General features: G+C 68.3%; 3 protein-coding genes across 4 annotated transcripts in view; 2 read left to right on the top strand and 1 right to left on the bottom strand.

Moving 5' to 3' along the window:
* LOC128336948 (potassium channel subfamily K member 4-like) overlaps positions 1 to 17,019 on the bottom strand; it is a 77,521-nt gene that overhangs the window by 17,593 nt on the left and 42,909 nt on the right. The window lies entirely within an intron of this gene.
* EHD1 (EH domain containing 1) lies at positions 193 to 12,076 on the top strand. The gene is made up of 6 exons (XM_053277283.1): positions 193 to 741; positions 2,238 to 2,658; positions 4,595 to 4,692; positions 9,268 to 9,680; positions 10,151 to 10,315; positions 10,501 to 12,076. Exons 1-6 carry the CDS (start codon positions 417 to 419, stop codon positions 11,023 to 11,025), a joined length of 1,947 nt encoding a protein of 648 aa, XP_053133258.1. The 5' UTR covers positions 193 to 416; the 3' UTR covers positions 11,026 to 12,076.
* The window catches only part of CDC42BPG (CDC42 binding protein kinase gamma), a 28,271-nt gene continuing 25,578 nt past the window's right edge, over positions 14,327 to 17,019 (top strand). Inside the window, exon 1 of one of the 2 annotated variants that reach the window (XM_053277277.1) lies at positions 14,327 to 14,435. The gene's annotated coding sequence lies outside the window, so the exon portion shown is untranslated. The remainder of the gene's footprint in view (positions 14,436 to 17,019) is intronic. The other variant, XM_053277282.1, reaches the window with a different exon arrangement.

Here is a 17,019-nt window from a genome sequence, read left to right as displayed (position 1 = left end):
CAGAGAGAGGGGTTACGCCACAGCTGGCTCAAGGTCTGCCCCGCCTGAGGTGCAGCCTCCAGTCCTCAAAGGCCGCCAGGCTGCCTGCTGCTGGCCCCCTCTTAGGAGAGGCCTTCCGCCTCGGCTCTCCCAGGGGAGGGAGCACCTCTCCCCAGAAAGCCCTCCTGTGGGGGGGGGGTGCGGATGGAGGAGGGTGCCGGGGGCCCCGGCAGGGCCAGTCTGCTGCAAGGAGGCACAGGATCCGGCCCCAGCTCTCTCCCGCCAGCACATTTCCAGCAACCACTGCAAGGCAGATGCAACGGTGCAGACAGCCCAGTGGGCCGGCCAGGCCGGGGCCTGCAAGATGGCCCAGCCCATCAACTCGGGGATGGAGACGGAGCTGCTTGAGCTAGGCCCGCTCGGAACAAAACCTCCACATGCAGAGGCAGTATACCTGGCTGAGCGGCAGTTGCAGAGAGGACTGCGGGGTGGGTGGGGGCTGGCAAAAGGATGGGCAGGAGAGAGCACACTGGGCCGGGCCACCCTACGTCCTGCCCCATGGCCAGGCACGGCCGAGCACCCCCAGGCCGAGCGCACAGCAGCGGGTTCCAGAACCCACTGACCTCACCGGCGATGCAGGAGCCCAGTTCACAAAGGGGGTTCCGGCCACCGTCCAACTGCCCAGCCGGCGGGGTGGGGCTGCCATGCAGAGGGAGGGGGCCGGCGGGCGCAAGGAGGCCGAAATGGACGAGGGGAGCTCAGGTGAGGCCACCACCCCCACCCCCGCCCCCACCCCCCGCTACTTGAGGGCAGGAGGGTGCACGCTGCCCCCCACCCCCAGCAGGCCTTTGGCTGACCCATGCCCACTGGGGCCCCTGCCTGGCTGGGGGCCAAAGAAGGGCACTCTGCGCATGCTTGGAGGGATATGGCCCTCTTCTTGACCAGGGCTTCTCCTAGCCTGGGGCGGGCTTCCTAAGTCGGAGCCAAGGGGGGAGCCCTGCCCCCTCCCCCCCTATGGACGGGCCCTCCGAGGCCCTCTGGGGCCAGCTGGGAGTCCATTTTCCTTCTCATGCTGACTGGGGGCGGCCTGAGCCTCCTCCCAGGTGGCAAAACAGGGCAGACTCAGCCGGCAGCTTCTACCCCCCCCCCCACACACACACTCAGTGACCCCAATCTGAGCATCCTCCTGGGGTATTGGGCGGGGGGGGGAGAAGAGTGGCGGCAAAGGGGCCGCTGGGCCCAATCCTCCGTGGGGGGTGCTGAGACCCCCAGGCCACCCAAGGGTGCCACCACCTGATGCTGGCCTGGGCCCCTCCCAGCCTGTGGACCCAGAAATCGGCCCCCCTCTCTCCAGCTGATTCGGGGGGGGGTGTCCCGCCTCGCAGGGATGGCCCCCCTTCTCCTCCAGGGAGCAGCAGGCCTGGTTCTGCCCATTGGGCTTCCCTCACAACCAGCCTGTGAGGTAGGCCAGGGTGGCCCACCCCGCCGGACGGGCCTGGCGCCTCCAGGGATTGGCCCCACCCCAGAGGATTATGCTGCAAAACATGGGCTTTGTGTGGGGGGGGGATCTCTGGGGACAGCTTTAAACTGGAGCCGGCCCCCCCGGCTGCGACCCCCAAATCAGCCTCCCCCCCAGACCAGCCAGGAGGGTGTTTTGTGAGGGGGATTCCCCCCCCAGGAGCCTGGGCCCCTCTGAAGAGCCCCCCCCCGGCTTAGGAAGGGCGGCCTCGGCTGCTGCCCCACCGCCCGCCCGTCTGAGGGGGCGCCGTGAGGGGAGGGATTTCTGGCGGGAAAAGCCAGGGGGCGGGGGGGGGCCTGAGCCCCAGGAGGAGCGGCCCACCTTGCAGGGCCGGCGTGGAGCCCCCAGGAGCCGGCGCCCGTCCAGGGAGCCTGGCGGGGCTGAGGGGCGGCGGGGCCTCCTCAGTGGCGGCTGCCGACCGGGAGGCGCTAAAAGGGCCGCGCGCGACGGGTGGGTCGTGAGCCGCCGCGGCTCTGTGAGTCTAGCCGGAAAATCGGTCTATGGGCCCACCCGGCTCCGGGGGGGGGGCGTGGCACGCCGGGCGGCGGCGGCCAATCGGCGGCCCGGGGGGGCGTGGCCCCTGCCTCTGCATAAAAGGGGCCGCGGCGGGCGCGTGGCGCTCCTGTCCCGTCCGGCTCGGCGGCGCCGCTCGCTGCCCGCCGGTCGCGCGCTTCTCCCCGGGGCGCGCCCCCCGCCGATAACGCGCCCCCCTCCTTTCCTCCCCGCCTCCCCCCGGCAGTGGGGCTGGGCTCGGCCATGTTCAGCTGGGTGAGCCGCGACGCGCGGCGGCGCAAGGAGCCGGAGCTCTTCCGCACGGTGTCGGAGGGGCTGAGGCAGCTGTACGCGGGCAAGCTGCTGCCGCTGGAGGAGCAGTACCGCTTCCACGACTTCCACTCGCCGGCGCTGGAGCCCGCCGACTGGGAGAGCAAGCCCATGGTGCTGCTGGTGGGCCAGTACAGCACGGGCAAGACCACCTTCATCCGGCACCTGCTGGAGCAGGACTTCCCCGGCATGCGCATCGGGCCCGAGCCCACCACCGACTCCTTCATCGCCGTCATGGGCGGCGAGAGCGAGGGCGTCATCCCGGGCAACGCGCTGGTCGTCGACCCCCGGCGCCCCTTCCGCAAGCTCAACGCCTTCGGCAACGCCTTCCTCAACCGGTGAGCCCGGCGGGCGGGAGGGCCAGGCGCGGGCAGGCAGCGGCAGCGGCAGCGGCGGCAGCATCTCCGGCCAGGCCTGGGACGGAGGCGCCTTGCCTGCTGCCAGGGAGCACGGTGGGCACAGGGGCTAGGAGTCGGAGGCCACTGCGGGCCGGGAGGAGGGGCCCTGCGTGGCCTGCCCGTGGCCCGGTTGGGAAGGAGGACCCTGGTCGGGGAGCTGCCAGCCAGTGCCGGCGGTCCCGCGGGAGACGGAGCCAGGCGCCTGGCTCGGGAGGCGGCGGCGGCGGCTCCCCTTCTCTGGGCAAAGCGCTCGGCTGCTGAGTCGGTCTTGTGGCGCTTCCCCTTGGCAGAAGCTCCTCTCCGGAGGGGGCGGCCTTCCCGGGGTGGGGGGCATGTCCTGCCCCCCCGATCCGGGTGCTCTCCCTCGCCCTCCGCCTGGGTGCTGGGATGGGGCCGGGGGTGCCCCTTCGTGGGGCTGCGCATCTTCCGTCCTGCCATCCCGGGGGTCTCTAGGGGGGCTGCTTCGAGACCTCGGGGAGCCGCCGGGAAGGGCCGTGTGGGTGGCTGAGGCGGGTGGGGGGGGCGCCCTCTTGATTCCGCCGGAGCCGGGCCTGCCATGAACTGAGGGGACCTGCTGGGGGGGGAGGGGGGAGAGTCGAGCGGGCCCTGGGAGGCCTCTGGGTGCTCCCTCCGCCTTGGGGTGGGGGGTGTTGGGGGGGCAGCTGCTGTCCAGAAGGAGCCCCAGTGGGAGCTCTGAGGCCGGGCTTGGCCTCTCGGCTGAGCTAGGGAGGAGGGCCGGGTGAGGGGCGGCTGCGGCTGCCGCCTCCTCCCCAGTCCAGCCCTTGGCCCACCTCTCTCAGGGCGGCCTGCACGGGCCGGCAGCAGCGCTCCAGGGCTTCAGGCAGCCCCCGCTGGGGACCTCCTGTGCTGTGGGCAAAGCCAGGGTGAGGCAGCGAGGGGCTCCGGTTCTGCTGGGGCTGTTGGGACGGCCTGTCTGCCCTGTCGTCCCCCTCCTGCTGTGGGAATGGAGGGTGGGAGGGGGTCCCACTGCTGGCTTCCTGCCCCCGGGAATCCCAGAGGTTGGTCCCGCCTCCTCCCAGCATCCTCGCCTGTCATGCCCTTGGCCGGGGGGGGGGCGCTGGAGTCAGCCTCTGGGGGTCCCCCTAACCCTAGTGGCCCCCCCCATCCTGCAGAAGCGGCTCCTCCGTTCCTGGCCAGTCTCCTCTGGGGGTCCCCCTAACCCTAACCCTAACCCTGAGGGGAATAGATCTGACAGTGGTCACACTTCCAGTCTCCCTTTCAAAAGCAAACCAGGGCAGCCCCTGCTTAGCTTGAGGGGACAGGTCGTGCTTCCGGCTTGTCTGCCACAGAACCCGCCAGGGGAGGGTCAGCAGGGTCTGTCTTCTGGACTGCAGGAGATGCCCCTTGTGGGGTGAGGCCGTAGCTCAGGGGTGGCACATCTGCCCTGGATGCCCAAGGTCCCAGGCTCGACCCTGGCAGCGTCTCCAGGTGGGCCTGGGAAGGGCAAACTCTGGCCTGAAACTCCAGAGAGCTGCTGCCAGTCAGAGTAGGCCATCTAGAGCTGGATGGGCCGAGCTTCCGGTGGGCCTCAGTCTTTGCACGTCATGACTGGGAAGTGGTGGCAGAGCCGGCTCTGGGGCTGCCAGTCTTGGCCAGGCCCTCACGGGGCCTGCTTGGGCTTCAGGGGTGGGCCCCCCACTTCTCCTTCTTCTCCTCTGGAACTGCCCGCCACACTCCTGCTGACCTGTGAGGCCTGCCTGCCTGCCTGCCCTCTCTCTGCCTGTGGCCCATGAGCTGCGTGGCGACCCCTAGATGGCTCTGCCTTGGGGGCTGGGTGGCAGGCAGGCAGGGAGGGATGCAGCTCCCCACACGCACCCCCCAGCGGCCTCCTTCACGCCAGTGTTCCTCCCCGCAGGTTCATGTGTGCTCAGTTGCCCAACCCCGTCCTGGACAGCATCAGCATCATCGACACCCCTGGGATCCTCTCTGGCGAGAAGCAGCGGATCAGCCGAGGTAACCCTGGGGCGGGCGGGGCGGGGGGGGGCCTGCAGCGCTTGTGGGGTGGCGCTTCCGCAGGGCCCAGGCTCTGCCCCTCGGGCTGCAAGGCAGCTTGGGGGCCTCTCTGGAGAGGAAGGCCCTTGGGCGCCCACGGCAGCCCCTTCCGCCTGCAGGCCAGCGGGCCACGGGGGACCCCTGGAGCCCCACCCATGCAGAAGCCCCTCCCGGGCCCCTTGACCCCGAGGCGGGGGGGGTCCTAGCCCGGAGGGGGGCCGATGGGCTGCCCTGCCCGGCCCGGCCTCCGCTGCTGGTGGGTGCTGCCTTCGCGTCTTCTGGCTTTAAGCTTTCCGTGACCCCCCCAGGCCTGTCGTGCAGCTGGGCGGGGGGGCGCGTTTCCCCCAGTGTGGGGCAATGGGGCACGGAGTGGCCAGGGACCGTGGGGTGGAGTCTGGAAGGCAGTGCTGCAGCATTCCTGGGGGGGGGGGGCGGCTGACCGGCTCCCTCCCTCTCTGGGCCTCTGGCCGGCTCCTGGTTGGTCCTCCGGCGCTGGCGCCTGGGGAGGAAACTCTCCCCGCCCCAAAGTTTCCAGGCGGAGTAGGGAGCAAAGCTGTGGTTGCGCGGAGGGTTGGAGCGGCTGTGGGGCAGGCGGGGGGGGGGGGCTGCCCTCCAGGCTGGACTCCGGGAGATGGCAGAGCTCCCAGGCCCGGGACCAGCCCCTCTTCTTCCTGGGAGCCCCCCTTCCCTGGGGCCGCCAGACTCCTCCGGTTGGGCCTGCGGCTGCATCGGTGGCCGGCCCCAAAGGCAGCCCCCCCCCAGTTCTCCTGGCCCTTTTGTGGGCCGTGAGTGGGCCCTTCTTGGCACTGCGGGGGGGGGAGAGGCGACTCCCTTGCCTTTCCCAGACCCCCCCCCACTCCCCTTGGCTGCTTGCAGGAAATGCTGCGGAGGAGCGATAAAGCCTCTGCTCCACCCCGGCCAGGATGTGGGGCTCCCGCAGCCTCCCTCGTCTCTCTTCCTCCCTCCCCTGCTGGGCTCCCCTCCTGCTCTCAAGTCGGGCTGCGAGGGAGTGGCTGGGCCCCCCTCAGACCCCCTCAGACCGGCAGATGTGGGGGGGCGCAGGGGGTCTCTTCTTTTCCAAACACGGCCCTCTTGAGGGGCAGCTCTGCATGGGAACCCCAGGTGCAGAGCTGCCGGCGCTCTCTGCTGCTTGACTTTGGCCCTTGGAGGGCTGGGGGGCTAGACTCCCTCCGTAGTCCCTAGGGAGCCCCTGGCATCCCCCCACCCTTGCTCTCCTCCTCGCAGCATCTTGGGGGGCAGCCCCACTGCCTCAGGGCTTCTGGGATGTCGGCTCTGGCCAGGGCCCTGGATGGGCAGGAAGCTGCAGTCGGAGGCCCCCCCCCCGCCCCCCGCCCCACTCCTATTGTTCGGAGCAAGTGCCTCACTTTTTCCACCCCTCCTCCTCCTCCTCCTCCTCCCGGCTGGGGAGCTTGAGCTGGCAGGGGCTACCTGGGGGGATTTGGGGGGATTGGCCAGGCAGGAAACTCCAGCACTCAGCCTGCCGGGATGGTGACTCAGTGGGGGGCGGGTGGGCGGGGGGGGCCTGCGAGGGCACTGACCTGCTCCCTCTCCCGCTTCCTCTCGCTCTGGGTGGGGGGGGGGGGTCCAGAGGAGGGCTGAGAGTCCCGGGGGGCAGCCCTCCCCAGAGGGAGTTGGGAGCCTCTCTCCTGCTGCAGCACCCGAGGGCTCGGGGTGGGGGCCACTGGGGCACCTTGGGGGCTGCCCCCCGGGATGCTTCCATCCTGCTTCAGCCCCACTGCTGCCCCTTGCCGTTCTCCGTCTCCTGGGCCTTTTGCTGGCCGAGCAGGTAGAAGGCTCAGGCTTGGGGCAAGGGGGCCTCTGAGCACGCCCTGAGTGCTTGCCGCCTGGGGGTGGGGTGGGAGAGAGGCAGCGGCGGTGGCGGCAGCTTCCCTCTCTGCCCGGCATTGCCCGTGGGAAAGCCGCGCCCCCTGGTGACCCCTTGCCTGCCAGCAGCTTGACCTCCCTGCGGAGTCCCCCCCCCCCCCGTGGGCCACAACTTCCCCTGCTGGAAGCAGAAGCCGGCCGCGGGTGCCTCTCTCTGGCTTCTTGGGGCAGGGCGGCCGGCCAGTGCTGGGGGGCCACCCAAGACGCCCTTCTGGCTCTGGCCTTGACACACGGCCCCCTTCTTCTCCGCCCCCCCTTGCCACCTGGAGGGGGCCCCAGGCTGTCTCCCCTGGAGTGGGAAGCCCCCCGGCCCCCTCAGGGGCTCCTCGCTGGCTCCCTGCGCTGCCACCTGGACTAGCTGGGGGCTTGTGGGGCTTGTATCCGGGGGGGGGGGGGTCAGTGTCGGAGCCGCGCCTGCCTTGCCCTGCAGGGTTCGGTCCTGGCCCGGCAGAGGCCTTCAGGGCCTGGCGGGGCCCTCCTTGGGCCCCCGTGTGCCGAGCAGCAGGCCCAGAGAGGGGCCCAGGGCCAGAGGAGGGCTGGGGCTTCCCTTCCTCCCGGGGAGCTGCTCAGCCAGGCAGGGGGGCCGGAGTTTGGCCCCGCCTTGCCTGCTGGCGAAGGGTCAGCGGAAAAGCCCCGCGGGGGGGGGGGGCAGGCGGGCGGGGCCAGAGTCCAGCAGCTGCTGCCGCCTTGCCTTCCAGGAGAGAGAGAGAGAGAGCGCAGCTGCCGGCGGGGCCAGGCCTTCCCCGGATCCCTCCCTTGGGCTTCTGAGCCGGGTCTCGGCCAGGCCCTCGGGGAGCTGGGTGGGCTTTTGTCCGCCACGGAGCCGCTGCTGCGTCTGAGTTGCCCACTCCTGTGCCAGGGGGACCGCGCCCCCTGGCTCTTGCTCCCTGGGCAGAAGGCCAGCTCCCGTGCTGTGGGGCAGGCCCTGGGCTCAGCCCCCGGCCGCGTCTTGAGCCGAGCCTGGGAAAGGGAGGCTCTTCTCGGTGACGGGGACAGGCAAGCAAGGGCTGGCCTCTGCCCAGGCCGGCGTCACTCGCCCGCCCGCCCGCCCTCCGGAGGGCTCGGCGGGGCCTTCTCTGCAGGGTCTCCCGCAAGCGCCTCAGGCAGCCCTGCCGGGGATGGCCGTCCTGCTCCCCGCTTGGGCGCGGCTGTGGTGGGCAGACCCCTCGGCCCTCCTCCGCTGCCCCGGCCAGAGTCCCCGCGTGCGCTCAGGGATTCCCAGGCGCTGGGGACTACAACGCCCAGAAGCCCTTGCAGTGGGGGATGCTGGGAGGTGTCCGGGGATCCCTGTGGGAGGGGACCCTGGCCCCTTCTTGGGGGGGGGGGGGGCTGCAGCTCGCTCTTGGCCCAGCTCCCACCCAGTTTCCTGGGAGCTGCTTCAGGGCAGCCCCTGAGCTGCCTCCTGCCTCCCCCTCCTCCCCCCCCAGGTAAGGGGTCCCCCCCCCAGCCGCTTGTGAAATCTCCTCCTCCGCGTCTCCTTCCTGTCTGGCTGGCCGGTGGGGGGGGGCAGAAAAGGGGAAGCTGGGCAAGCCCCAGAGTGGGGGGGGGAGGAGGTACTTCCAGGGAAAGCCCGGCTTCCTGCCCCTGCTCGGAAATGCGGGAGGGGTGTGGCCGGTGGGGGGGGGCGGCTCTGGAGCTCCCGGGAGGGAGGGGTGGGGAGGGGGCCGCAGCCCTCCCTTGCTGGGTGTCCGGGGGGGGGAGGCTCCGGGCCACGGCCTTTCTTCTTAAGGGGGTGGGCTTCAGCGCTTCTCTTGGGGCAAGGAGGGCACCGATACAGGATCCTGGCCTTCCTCAGGAGTGGGGCTGCTGCCCTCTGGCGCCCCCCCCCCGGCTCCTGGACTACAGCTCCCAGAGTGGCCAGGGGGTCAGGGCGGTGGGGGTTGCCGGAGGGCCGAGGAGGTGGAGCAGCCCGGCTTGGTGGGCCAGGCTGAGAGGCTGACCCAGAGGCCGTGATATGGGGGGCGGCAGGGGGGCGCAGAGGGCTCGAACCCGGCTCTCCCAGCCTCGGGGGGGGGGTGTCCTTGCCACTGGGGTCCTGCTCTCTTAACACAGGCTGTATCCCCCCCCCCCACTTTGCATGGCATGTTTGGATTCTGGCAGCTGCCTTGTGAGGCTTCTGCCTTGAATGCTTTCAAAAGCTAGGAAGCTGCCGTAGCCTGAGTCAGACCCTCGCTCCGTCTGGCTCAGGACTGTCTTCCCAGACTGGCAGCGGCTGCTTCTCCTGGGTTGCTGGCAGGAGTCTCTCTCCCAGCCCTGCCTTGGAGATGCTGCTGCTGCTGCTGCCGCCGCCGGGGAGGGGACTGGGAAGAAGCCAGAATCCTCCCCTGAGGGGCATCTCTTGACGGGGCTCCGACACATGCGGTCTCCCATTCCAATGCAAACCAGGGTGGACCCTGCTTAGCCCAGGGGACCAGCTTCCCTGTCAATGGGTTGCAACATGGTGGGGGCGGAGGTCCTTGGCCTGAGTGCCGGGAGAGGGCGCCTTCGCACACCCACTTGCAGGGAGGCTGCACGGCCTGCTTGCTGGAGGCCAGCTTGTGCCGTCCCCCTGGAAAGAGTGGGGCGATGGGGGGGGAGGCCGGCCACCTGGCCCTGGGCCCTGACCTGGGTGTCTCCCCCCCCCCCCCGCAGGCTACGACTTCGCGGCGGTCCTGGAGTGGTTTGCGGAGCGGGTGGACCGCATCATCCTGCTCTTCGACGCCCACAAGCTGGACATCTCGGACGAGTTTTCGGAGGTGATCAAGAGCCTGAAGAACCACGAGGACAAGATCCGGGTGGTGCTGAACAAGGCCGACCAGATCGAGACGCAGCAGCTGATGCGGGTCTACGGCGCCCTCATGTGGTCGCTGGGCAAGATCGTCAACACGCCCGAGGTGGTGCGCGTCTACATCGGCTCCTTCTGGTCCCACCCGCTGCTCATCCCGGACAACCGGAAGCTCTTCGAGGCCGAGGAGCAGGACCTCTTCAGGGACATCCAGTCCCTGCCCCGCAACGCCGCCCTCCGCAAGCTCAACGACCTCATCAAGAGGGCCCGGCTGGCCAAGGTCTCTGCCTGGGGGGGGGGGCGGGGTCCGGGTCCGGGTCCGGGTGCAACCCCCGGGTAGCGCGGGAGGGGTGTGTGGGGCGGGGGACCCCGCTGCCCTGAAGCTGGCGGGCTGCTCAGCCGGACCTCCCTGCCCCACACCTGCCCCGCCCGTGGCCGAGCGGCGGCTGAGGGAGGAGGGGCCCTGGTGGGCTGCCCTCGAGCTCCTGGGAGCCCCCCGCTCTGCCCCGCCCGCGGCCCCCCCTGGCCTAGCACAGCAGCCTGGCTTTTCCGGCAGAGACTCCTGGCTTCACCCGTCTCCGCTGGGCATACGGAGGGGGCTTCTGGGCCCGCCTTGCTAGCTAGCGGGGCAGGCTCCGTGGGTCGCGCCCGGTCCCGTCCCCCCCCCCGTGGGCTTGGGGCCCCATCCTGTGGCGCCTGCAGGGTCCCCAGCGGGGCCGCTCAGCTCTCTGCTGGCCTCTCTCCGGGCAGGTCCACGCCTACATCATCAGCGCCCTGAAGAAGGAGATGCCCAACGTCTTCGGCAAGGAGAGCAAGAAGAAGGAGCTGGTCAGCAACCTGGGCGAGATCTACCTGAAGATCGAGCGCGAGCACCAGATCTCCCCGGGAGACTTCCCCAGCCTGCGCAAGATGCAGGTAGGGCGGGGCGGCCCAGGCGCCGCGGGGGGGGGGGGGGGAGAGGCAGGTGCTGGAGTCCTCTGTGGGTGGGGCCGGTGGGCGCGTCTCCCGGTCCGGCTTGCCCTACCCCCCTCGGCGGGGGGGGGGGGGGACACTGTTGCTGACGGCCACCATCTCCTCCTCCTCCCGCCCCCCCCCCCCAGGAGCAGCTGATGGTGCAGGATTTTGGGAAGTTCCAGCCGCTGAAGCCGAAGCTGCTGGAGGCGGTGGACGACATGCTGGCGCACGACATTGCCCGCCTGATGGTGCTGGTGCGGCAGGAGGAGGCCCAGCTGGCCACGCCGGGGGTGAAGGGCGGGGCCTTCGAGGGCAGCCTGAACGGGCCCTTTGGCCCCGGCTACGGCGAGGGGGCGGGCGAGGGCATCGACGACGCGGAGTGGGTGGTGGGCCGCGACAAGCCCAGCTACGACGAGGTCTTCTACAGCCTCTCGCCGGTCAACGGCAAGATCACCGGGGCCAGCGCCAAGAAGGAGATGGTCAAGTCCAAGCTGCCCAACACCGTCCTGGGCAAGATCTGGAAGCTGGCCGACGTGGACAAGGACGGCCTGCTGGACGACGAGGAGTTCGCCCTGGCCAACCACCTCATCAAGGTCAAGCTGGAGGGCCACGAGCTGCCGGCCGAGCTGCCGGCCCACCTGGTGCCCCCCTCCAAGCGCCGGCACGAGTGACCCCCGGACTCTGCCCAGCTGTGGCCCCCCCCGCCACCGCCCCCCGGGGAGCCCACCTGCCCTCCCTCCACCGGGCGCCGTTGCTGCTCTTTTGAGAGAGGTTGAATACATCCGCTACGTTTGAGGTAACTCGCTCTCTCTCCTGTGATGTTGCATTGGGGGGGGCTGCCCCTTGCTTGGCACACGACTTGGGGCGAGAGCGAATGGGGGGGGGACTTGGTCTGCCCCGCCCCCCCCTTCTGGATGAAGACCCCCGTTGATGGGAGGGGCTGGGGCAGAGGGGGGCCTGCGTGGATGGACTTCCCGCCCCTCAAGGACACACGTGGGCCGGTGCCCCACTGCTCGGTCACTGCCCCACATGGCCCCGGCCCTCCCCACACTGAGATGGCCTCAGTGGGCCCCAGACACGGAGACGGAGCGGCCTGGGGCGAGGGCAGAGCCCGGCCTGGCCGCCTTCTGGCCAGGGGCCCCTCTCCCCAGAGCCTCAAGCAACCCACTGGGGAGGCTGCCCCCCCCCCAACAGCTTCTCACCCCCCCACACACTTCACTCCCTGGGCAGCACCTCCCGCCTGTCCTGCATGGCCCCAACCGGCAGAGGCTCCTGGCCTGCTTCTGCCCCACGGTGGCTCCCCCCAGTCTGGGCAGGAGACGGCCCCAGGCCTGCTCAGGCACTCTGTGCAGCCCCTGCTCTGGGTGTGCGTGTGTGTGTGTGAGTGAGTGAGTGTGAGAGAGAGAGATCGATCCAGGGTCTCCTGGGAACTGGCGGGGGGGAGGCTGCCTGGTGGACCCAGCTCTGCTTTCGGGGGGGGGGGTCTGGGGAAGAGGGTGGCGGCTGAGGCCACCTTGAAGCTCTGCCAGCTGCTCCCAGGCTGGGAGGGGAAGGGGTGGCGGGGGGGTCGGTGTGGCCAGCCGCTCTGCACAGTGGGTGGGGTCCTGCGAGGCCCGAGAGGAAATAAAGTGCAGCCAGTCATGGATCTGGGGGGGGGGGGAGTGTCTGGTGATCTTTTTCAACTGCAGTCTTTGCATTAAAGGTTGATTTTGAAGTTTGGCAGCTGCACGTTTTGCCTCTGTCTCCTGGAAGGGGGGGTGGGGTGGGGTGGCGCGTGCCAGGCTGCTCTCCCGGAGGACTTGGGCAGGGCAGGACGGCCTGAGCAGCCTCGGCCAGAGGGGGAGCGTGGAGGGCCGGGCCGGGCCGGGCCGGTGGTGACTCTGCTGGGCTTCAGGGCCAGGAAAGCCAAGCGGGAAGGGCTGGGATGAGCCATCCCTCCCCGTCCCCCTCTGGGTGGGGCTTCCCAGAGTCCGGGCAACCTGTTCCTGCTCTGACCGGCAGCAGCTCTCCGAGGTTTCAGGCTTCAGGGGTCTTGGGTGGCCGGAGGCACCTTTCTAGCTGTGCGTGGGGGGTCTGTGGGCTGGGCTGCACCCCTCCTGCCCCACACGGCCCGGGCTGGCCTCCTGGCTCCCATTCTGGGGCTGTGGGGATAGTGCTGTTGTGGGTGCTTCTCCCCCCCATGGCCCGGCTGCAAGAGCCCAGAGGCCAACCCTGCTGGCGGCAGCGGCATTCTTGGCCCTCTCGGTGGTTCCTGCCCACTTCCTCCCGTTCTCTCGAAGGAAACTCACAAGGAAGTTTGTGCAACTTTTTGGAAAGTGGGTTGTGGCCAAAGTACTGCTGGGAGGGAGGGAGGGAGACGGCTGCCCCCTGCTGGCCAAAGGCGGCGAGGTGAGTTCTTGGCCATTTGCATGTTTTGCCCCAACTCAAATTTTTTGTGGGGTGGGGGGAAGTTTCCCCCTAATGTGGGGAGGTGAAGCTGACAGTTGTGGCCTTTAAGTTAGTTTCCAAGAGGGGGAAAGTGGGAAATGGATTCTGTAATAAAGATCTCCTGTTATCTGAGCAAAGAGGCTCTTTCTAAAAAGTGGTGATTCTCTTCCCTTTTGCAGGGGGAGAGCAGCTGACCCCCTCCACCCCTGCAGAGCATCCCCTCCAGGGGCTGTTGCTGGTGCCCCTCTTTGATGTTTCTCTTCTGGATTGTGAGCCCTTTGGGGACAGGGAGCCATGTCATTCAGGTGTTGGCGAACCACTGAGCAAGGAGGCCCCTTGTCAAGTGGGGAGTCTCTTCTGTTGAGCCTGGGGAGAGCACTTTGCCCTGTCCAGCCCGCAGCACAGCCCCCCTCCAGGGGCTGTTTCTGGCCCCTGCCTTGTGCTTCTTTTTAGATTGCCAGCCCTTTGCGGATTGGGGGGGGGCGGCATCTTCTTTATTGTTTGTTTTTCTGTGTAAACTGCTTTGAGAACTTTGGTTGAAGAGCGGGAGGGAGACGATCCTAGTCGTCGTCTGTCTCTCGCTGGGGTCTCTGGCTGAAGAGCGGGAGGGAGACGGCGGCCCTCTTTGTGTGTCCGGCTTGCTCTTCCTCCCTGGCCTGGCCTGGCCTGGCCTGTGTCTCCTGCGCCTGCCTCTCCTCTCCTGCCCCTTCCCAGCCTGCAAGGAGCAGCAGCTCCCAGTTCAGCCAGAGCCCCGAATGCCTCCCTTGGGCCCAGCCCAGCTGCCAGGCGGGGGGGGGGGGCACCTCGCCTCAGGGGCAGGGCAAGGCGGGCACCCCAGCTGCTGCTGCTGAACTACAACACCTATCACCCCCTGGCCACAAGATGATGGGAGTCGAAGTTCCCTAAGAAAAAAAGAAAGATGGAAACAACAGAGTACCAAAGCGTACAGCCCCTGACCATTGCACAGGTCTCTTCAGAGAATTTTCTATTTTCACCTCACACACACACACAGACGGATTGACACCTAGAGAGGCTGTAAAAAAACAGGTTTGTGGAGTATCTGCAGGTGGTGCTGTAACCGGAGGTAATCCTCCCCCCCCCCGCACCAAATCATGTCATGGGGGGTGGGGGCGCCGCACATCCAACGCCCCTCCCCACCACTGGCCCGATCCTGGCTGGGAGCCGCGAGGGGAGGGGGCGAAGGCCAGCCGGGCAGTCGGTGGCAGAGCCTGCGGGGCGGGGGGGTGTTCCCGCGGCCCCGCCTCTCCCGCTGCTGGGGCGTGGCCTGCCTCTCCCCGCCTTCCCTCCCACCTGGGTCAGGTGTCGGGTTGCGCCCATCCCCGCAGCATCGGGGCGGGGCCTGGGCAGACGCGGCGGCGGCGGAGCAGCACCTGGGCGGCAGAGCCGGCGGCGCCCTCTCCCTCGACGGCAGCGCCCGCGACGCCCCGCGACTGGTCGGCTCCGGCCATGTGCAGCCCGGTGGAGCGGCGGCTGGCCGGCCTGCGGGAGGCGCTGCTGTGCCCGGGCGGCGAGGGGGCCGCGTCGGAGGCGCCGGGGCTGGAGGCGCTGCTGGACCTGCTGCTCTGCGTCCACCAGGAGTGCAGCGGCGCCCCCCTGCGGAGGGAGCGGAACGTGCAGCAGTTCCTGGCCTGGGGTGAGTCTTCGGCCGGGGCTCCTGCCCACGTGCAGAGTGCCGCCGCGCGCTCTCGGACGGGGGTGGGGGGACGCCGCGCAGAGGGCTTCTTCCGGGGGCGGGCCGGCTGGGCGCCTGCCTGCCTGCCTAGACCTTGTTTAGCGCCGGCGTAGCCGAAGGGGGGGTCCTGGGTGTTTCCTGAGCATGTGCAGAGCGGGCGGGGAGAATCAGTGTGGCTGTGGCGCCGCGGTAGGCAGCCCGCGGCTCAAAACCTAAAGCGCCTGTCCGGGGATGTGGGAGGTTCGCCTGGAGGACCCGCATTGCAAGGCAGGCGGGCAGGAGGCTGAGCTGGTGAGGCCCGGGCTGGCGGGGGGGGGGGGCGGGGGCAGCTGCCGGGAAGACTGTGCCCTGCCGGGGTTTGTCTGGGCCCTGGCCTCCTGGGGGGCCGAAGCTGGCCCTCCCCACCCTGGGTCCTTCTCCCGTGCCCCATCTGGGGCGTTGTGTTCTGCCCCCCCCCCGCGTTTCCAAAGGGGTCCTGTGGGGCTGGTGCCGAAGGGGGCAGCCGCAATGACCGGGGTCTCTGGAGCACCTTCCTTTCCAGGGCCTGGGCTTGTTTTTTTCTTTTTGGTGACGGGCAGGTGGGGGGGGGAGGAGAGAGACTTTGAGGTTTATTCTGTCAGGGTGGCGAAAGTAGGCCGAGGTGATTCCCTGCATGATGCCCCTAGGGAACCTCCAGCTTCAGAGGCAGTCTACCTCATGTGTGTTTGGCATCCAGGTACCCTTAGCGAGAGCGAGGTTCCGAGGGCTTGTGACCGCAGAGGTGTCGCCTGGGTCCTCCCGGGGGCCACCTCGTCTAGGCCCCTCTCCAGAAACTGCCCCAGCTCCCCTGTCCTCTCGCACGCCGCAGCAGGGCATGATGAGAGGGCCGAGGCCGGTGAGGAGCCAGCCCACCCCCCCCCCCGCGCTGCGGAGGATCAGGCCGCAGAAGGTCCCCGGCTCCGTCCCGGGCAGCCTCTCGTCTGCAGGGTCTCCTCCCAGGAAAGCCGGGGTGGCGCATGGACTTGGATCGGGACCTGACCAGCCCCCAGCGCCTGGGCTAGAATGGAAGCCGGCCTTTCTTGGGGCCCCCCAGGCAGGCCCGGTTGCACCCTGCTCTGTCTGTCGCCCGTGAAGGGGAGGAAGAGAAGCCAGTGACCCCAGGCGGCATTTTGCAGTAGCAGCGAGGGCAGGTCTCTGCCCTGAGAGGTTTACAGTTGAGAATCAGACACAAGGGCAGAGGAAGCCGAGGCGGCCGTTTCAGCTGTACCTACATCTGAACCTTGTTGGAGAAAGGCAGCCCCCCCCGACCCTGCTGGACTACAGATCCCATCATCCTCCCAGCCATTTTCCTGCATGCTCCTGCCCATTCCTTTACGGCAGGGGTTTTCAGCCTTGGGTCCCCAGTTTTGTTGGGACCCATGTGCCTGTCAGCTGCAGCCACAATGGCAGAAGGCCCTTGTGGCTGAGGATGATGGGAGTTGTAGTCCCACCACATCTGGAGACACAGGCTTGGGCGCCCTTAAGAAGTGGGCAAGGGTGCGTACAGGAAGTGGAGGCGCCCCTTTGGCTGCTCCGGTGCTAAGCCCTTGGTGGGTGGCATTTTGGATGCCCCCCCCCCGAAAGCGGCTGCAGGCCAGTGAATTCACCTGGCCTGTCTCTTGGCTGCTGCTGCCGCTGCTCCCCTAAATGCTTCTCTGAGTAAGAAGACTCAAGGGAGGAAAGCTGGTGAGGGGGCAGCAGCAAGCCTGAATTGGTCCCCTTTGCTAAGCAGGGTCTGCCCTGGTTTGTATATGAATGGGAGACTTGATGTGTGAGCACTGGAAGAGATTCCCCTCCGCAAGGGATGGAGCCGCTCTGGGAGGAGCAGAAGGTTCCCAGTTCCCTCCCTGGCAGCAGCAGCATCTCCAAGACAGGGCTGAGAGAGACGCCTGCCTGCAACCTGGGAGAAGCAGCCGCTGCCAGTCTGGGTAGACAATATTGAGTGAGATGGACCAAGGGTCTGACTCAGTAGACGGCAGCTTCCTATGTACCCTGGAACTTTCAGGAGTAGGGTTGTTGAGGGAGGAGAGCTGGTCTTGTGGTAGCAAGCATGGTCCGTCCCCTTAGCTAAGCAAGGTCTGCCCTGGTTTGCATATGAATGGGAGACGTGCTGTGTGAGCTCTGGGAGATATTCCCCCTGAGGGGATGGAGCCGCTCTGGGAAGAGCAGAAGGTTCCCAGTTCCCTCCCTGGCAGCAGCATCTCCAAGACAGAGACTCCTGCCTTCAGCCTGGGAGAAGCTGCTGCCAGTCTGGGAAGACAACACTGAGCGAGATGGACCAAGGGCTGGACTCAGCAGAAGGCAGCTTTCTATGTTAAAGTGAGAAGGGAGCACTGTGAAAGATTTGCTCCCCCCCCACTATTTTTTTTTGTTGTTGTTGTTCTTGTGACCTGGACCACAGTTGGTCCCAGCAGGATTGCAGGACATCCTCCCACTGACCAGCTGAGAGATGGGGCCGTTGCAGCTCCGGGGCAGAGCCCCTGCTTGGCAGGCAGGAGGTCCCCGGTTCACTCCCTGGCGGCGTCAG

This window comes from Hemicordylus capensis, chromosome 14 (assembly GCF_027244095.1).
Source record: "Hemicordylus capensis ecotype Gifberg chromosome 14, rHemCap1.1.pri, whole genome shotgun sequence".
NCBI classification, from domain to species: Eukaryota; Metazoa; Chordata; class Lepidosauria; order Squamata; family Cordylidae; genus Hemicordylus; species Hemicordylus capensis.
Note: the sequence above shows the minus strand (reverse complement) of the source record. Positions and strands in the feature narration are given on the sequence as shown.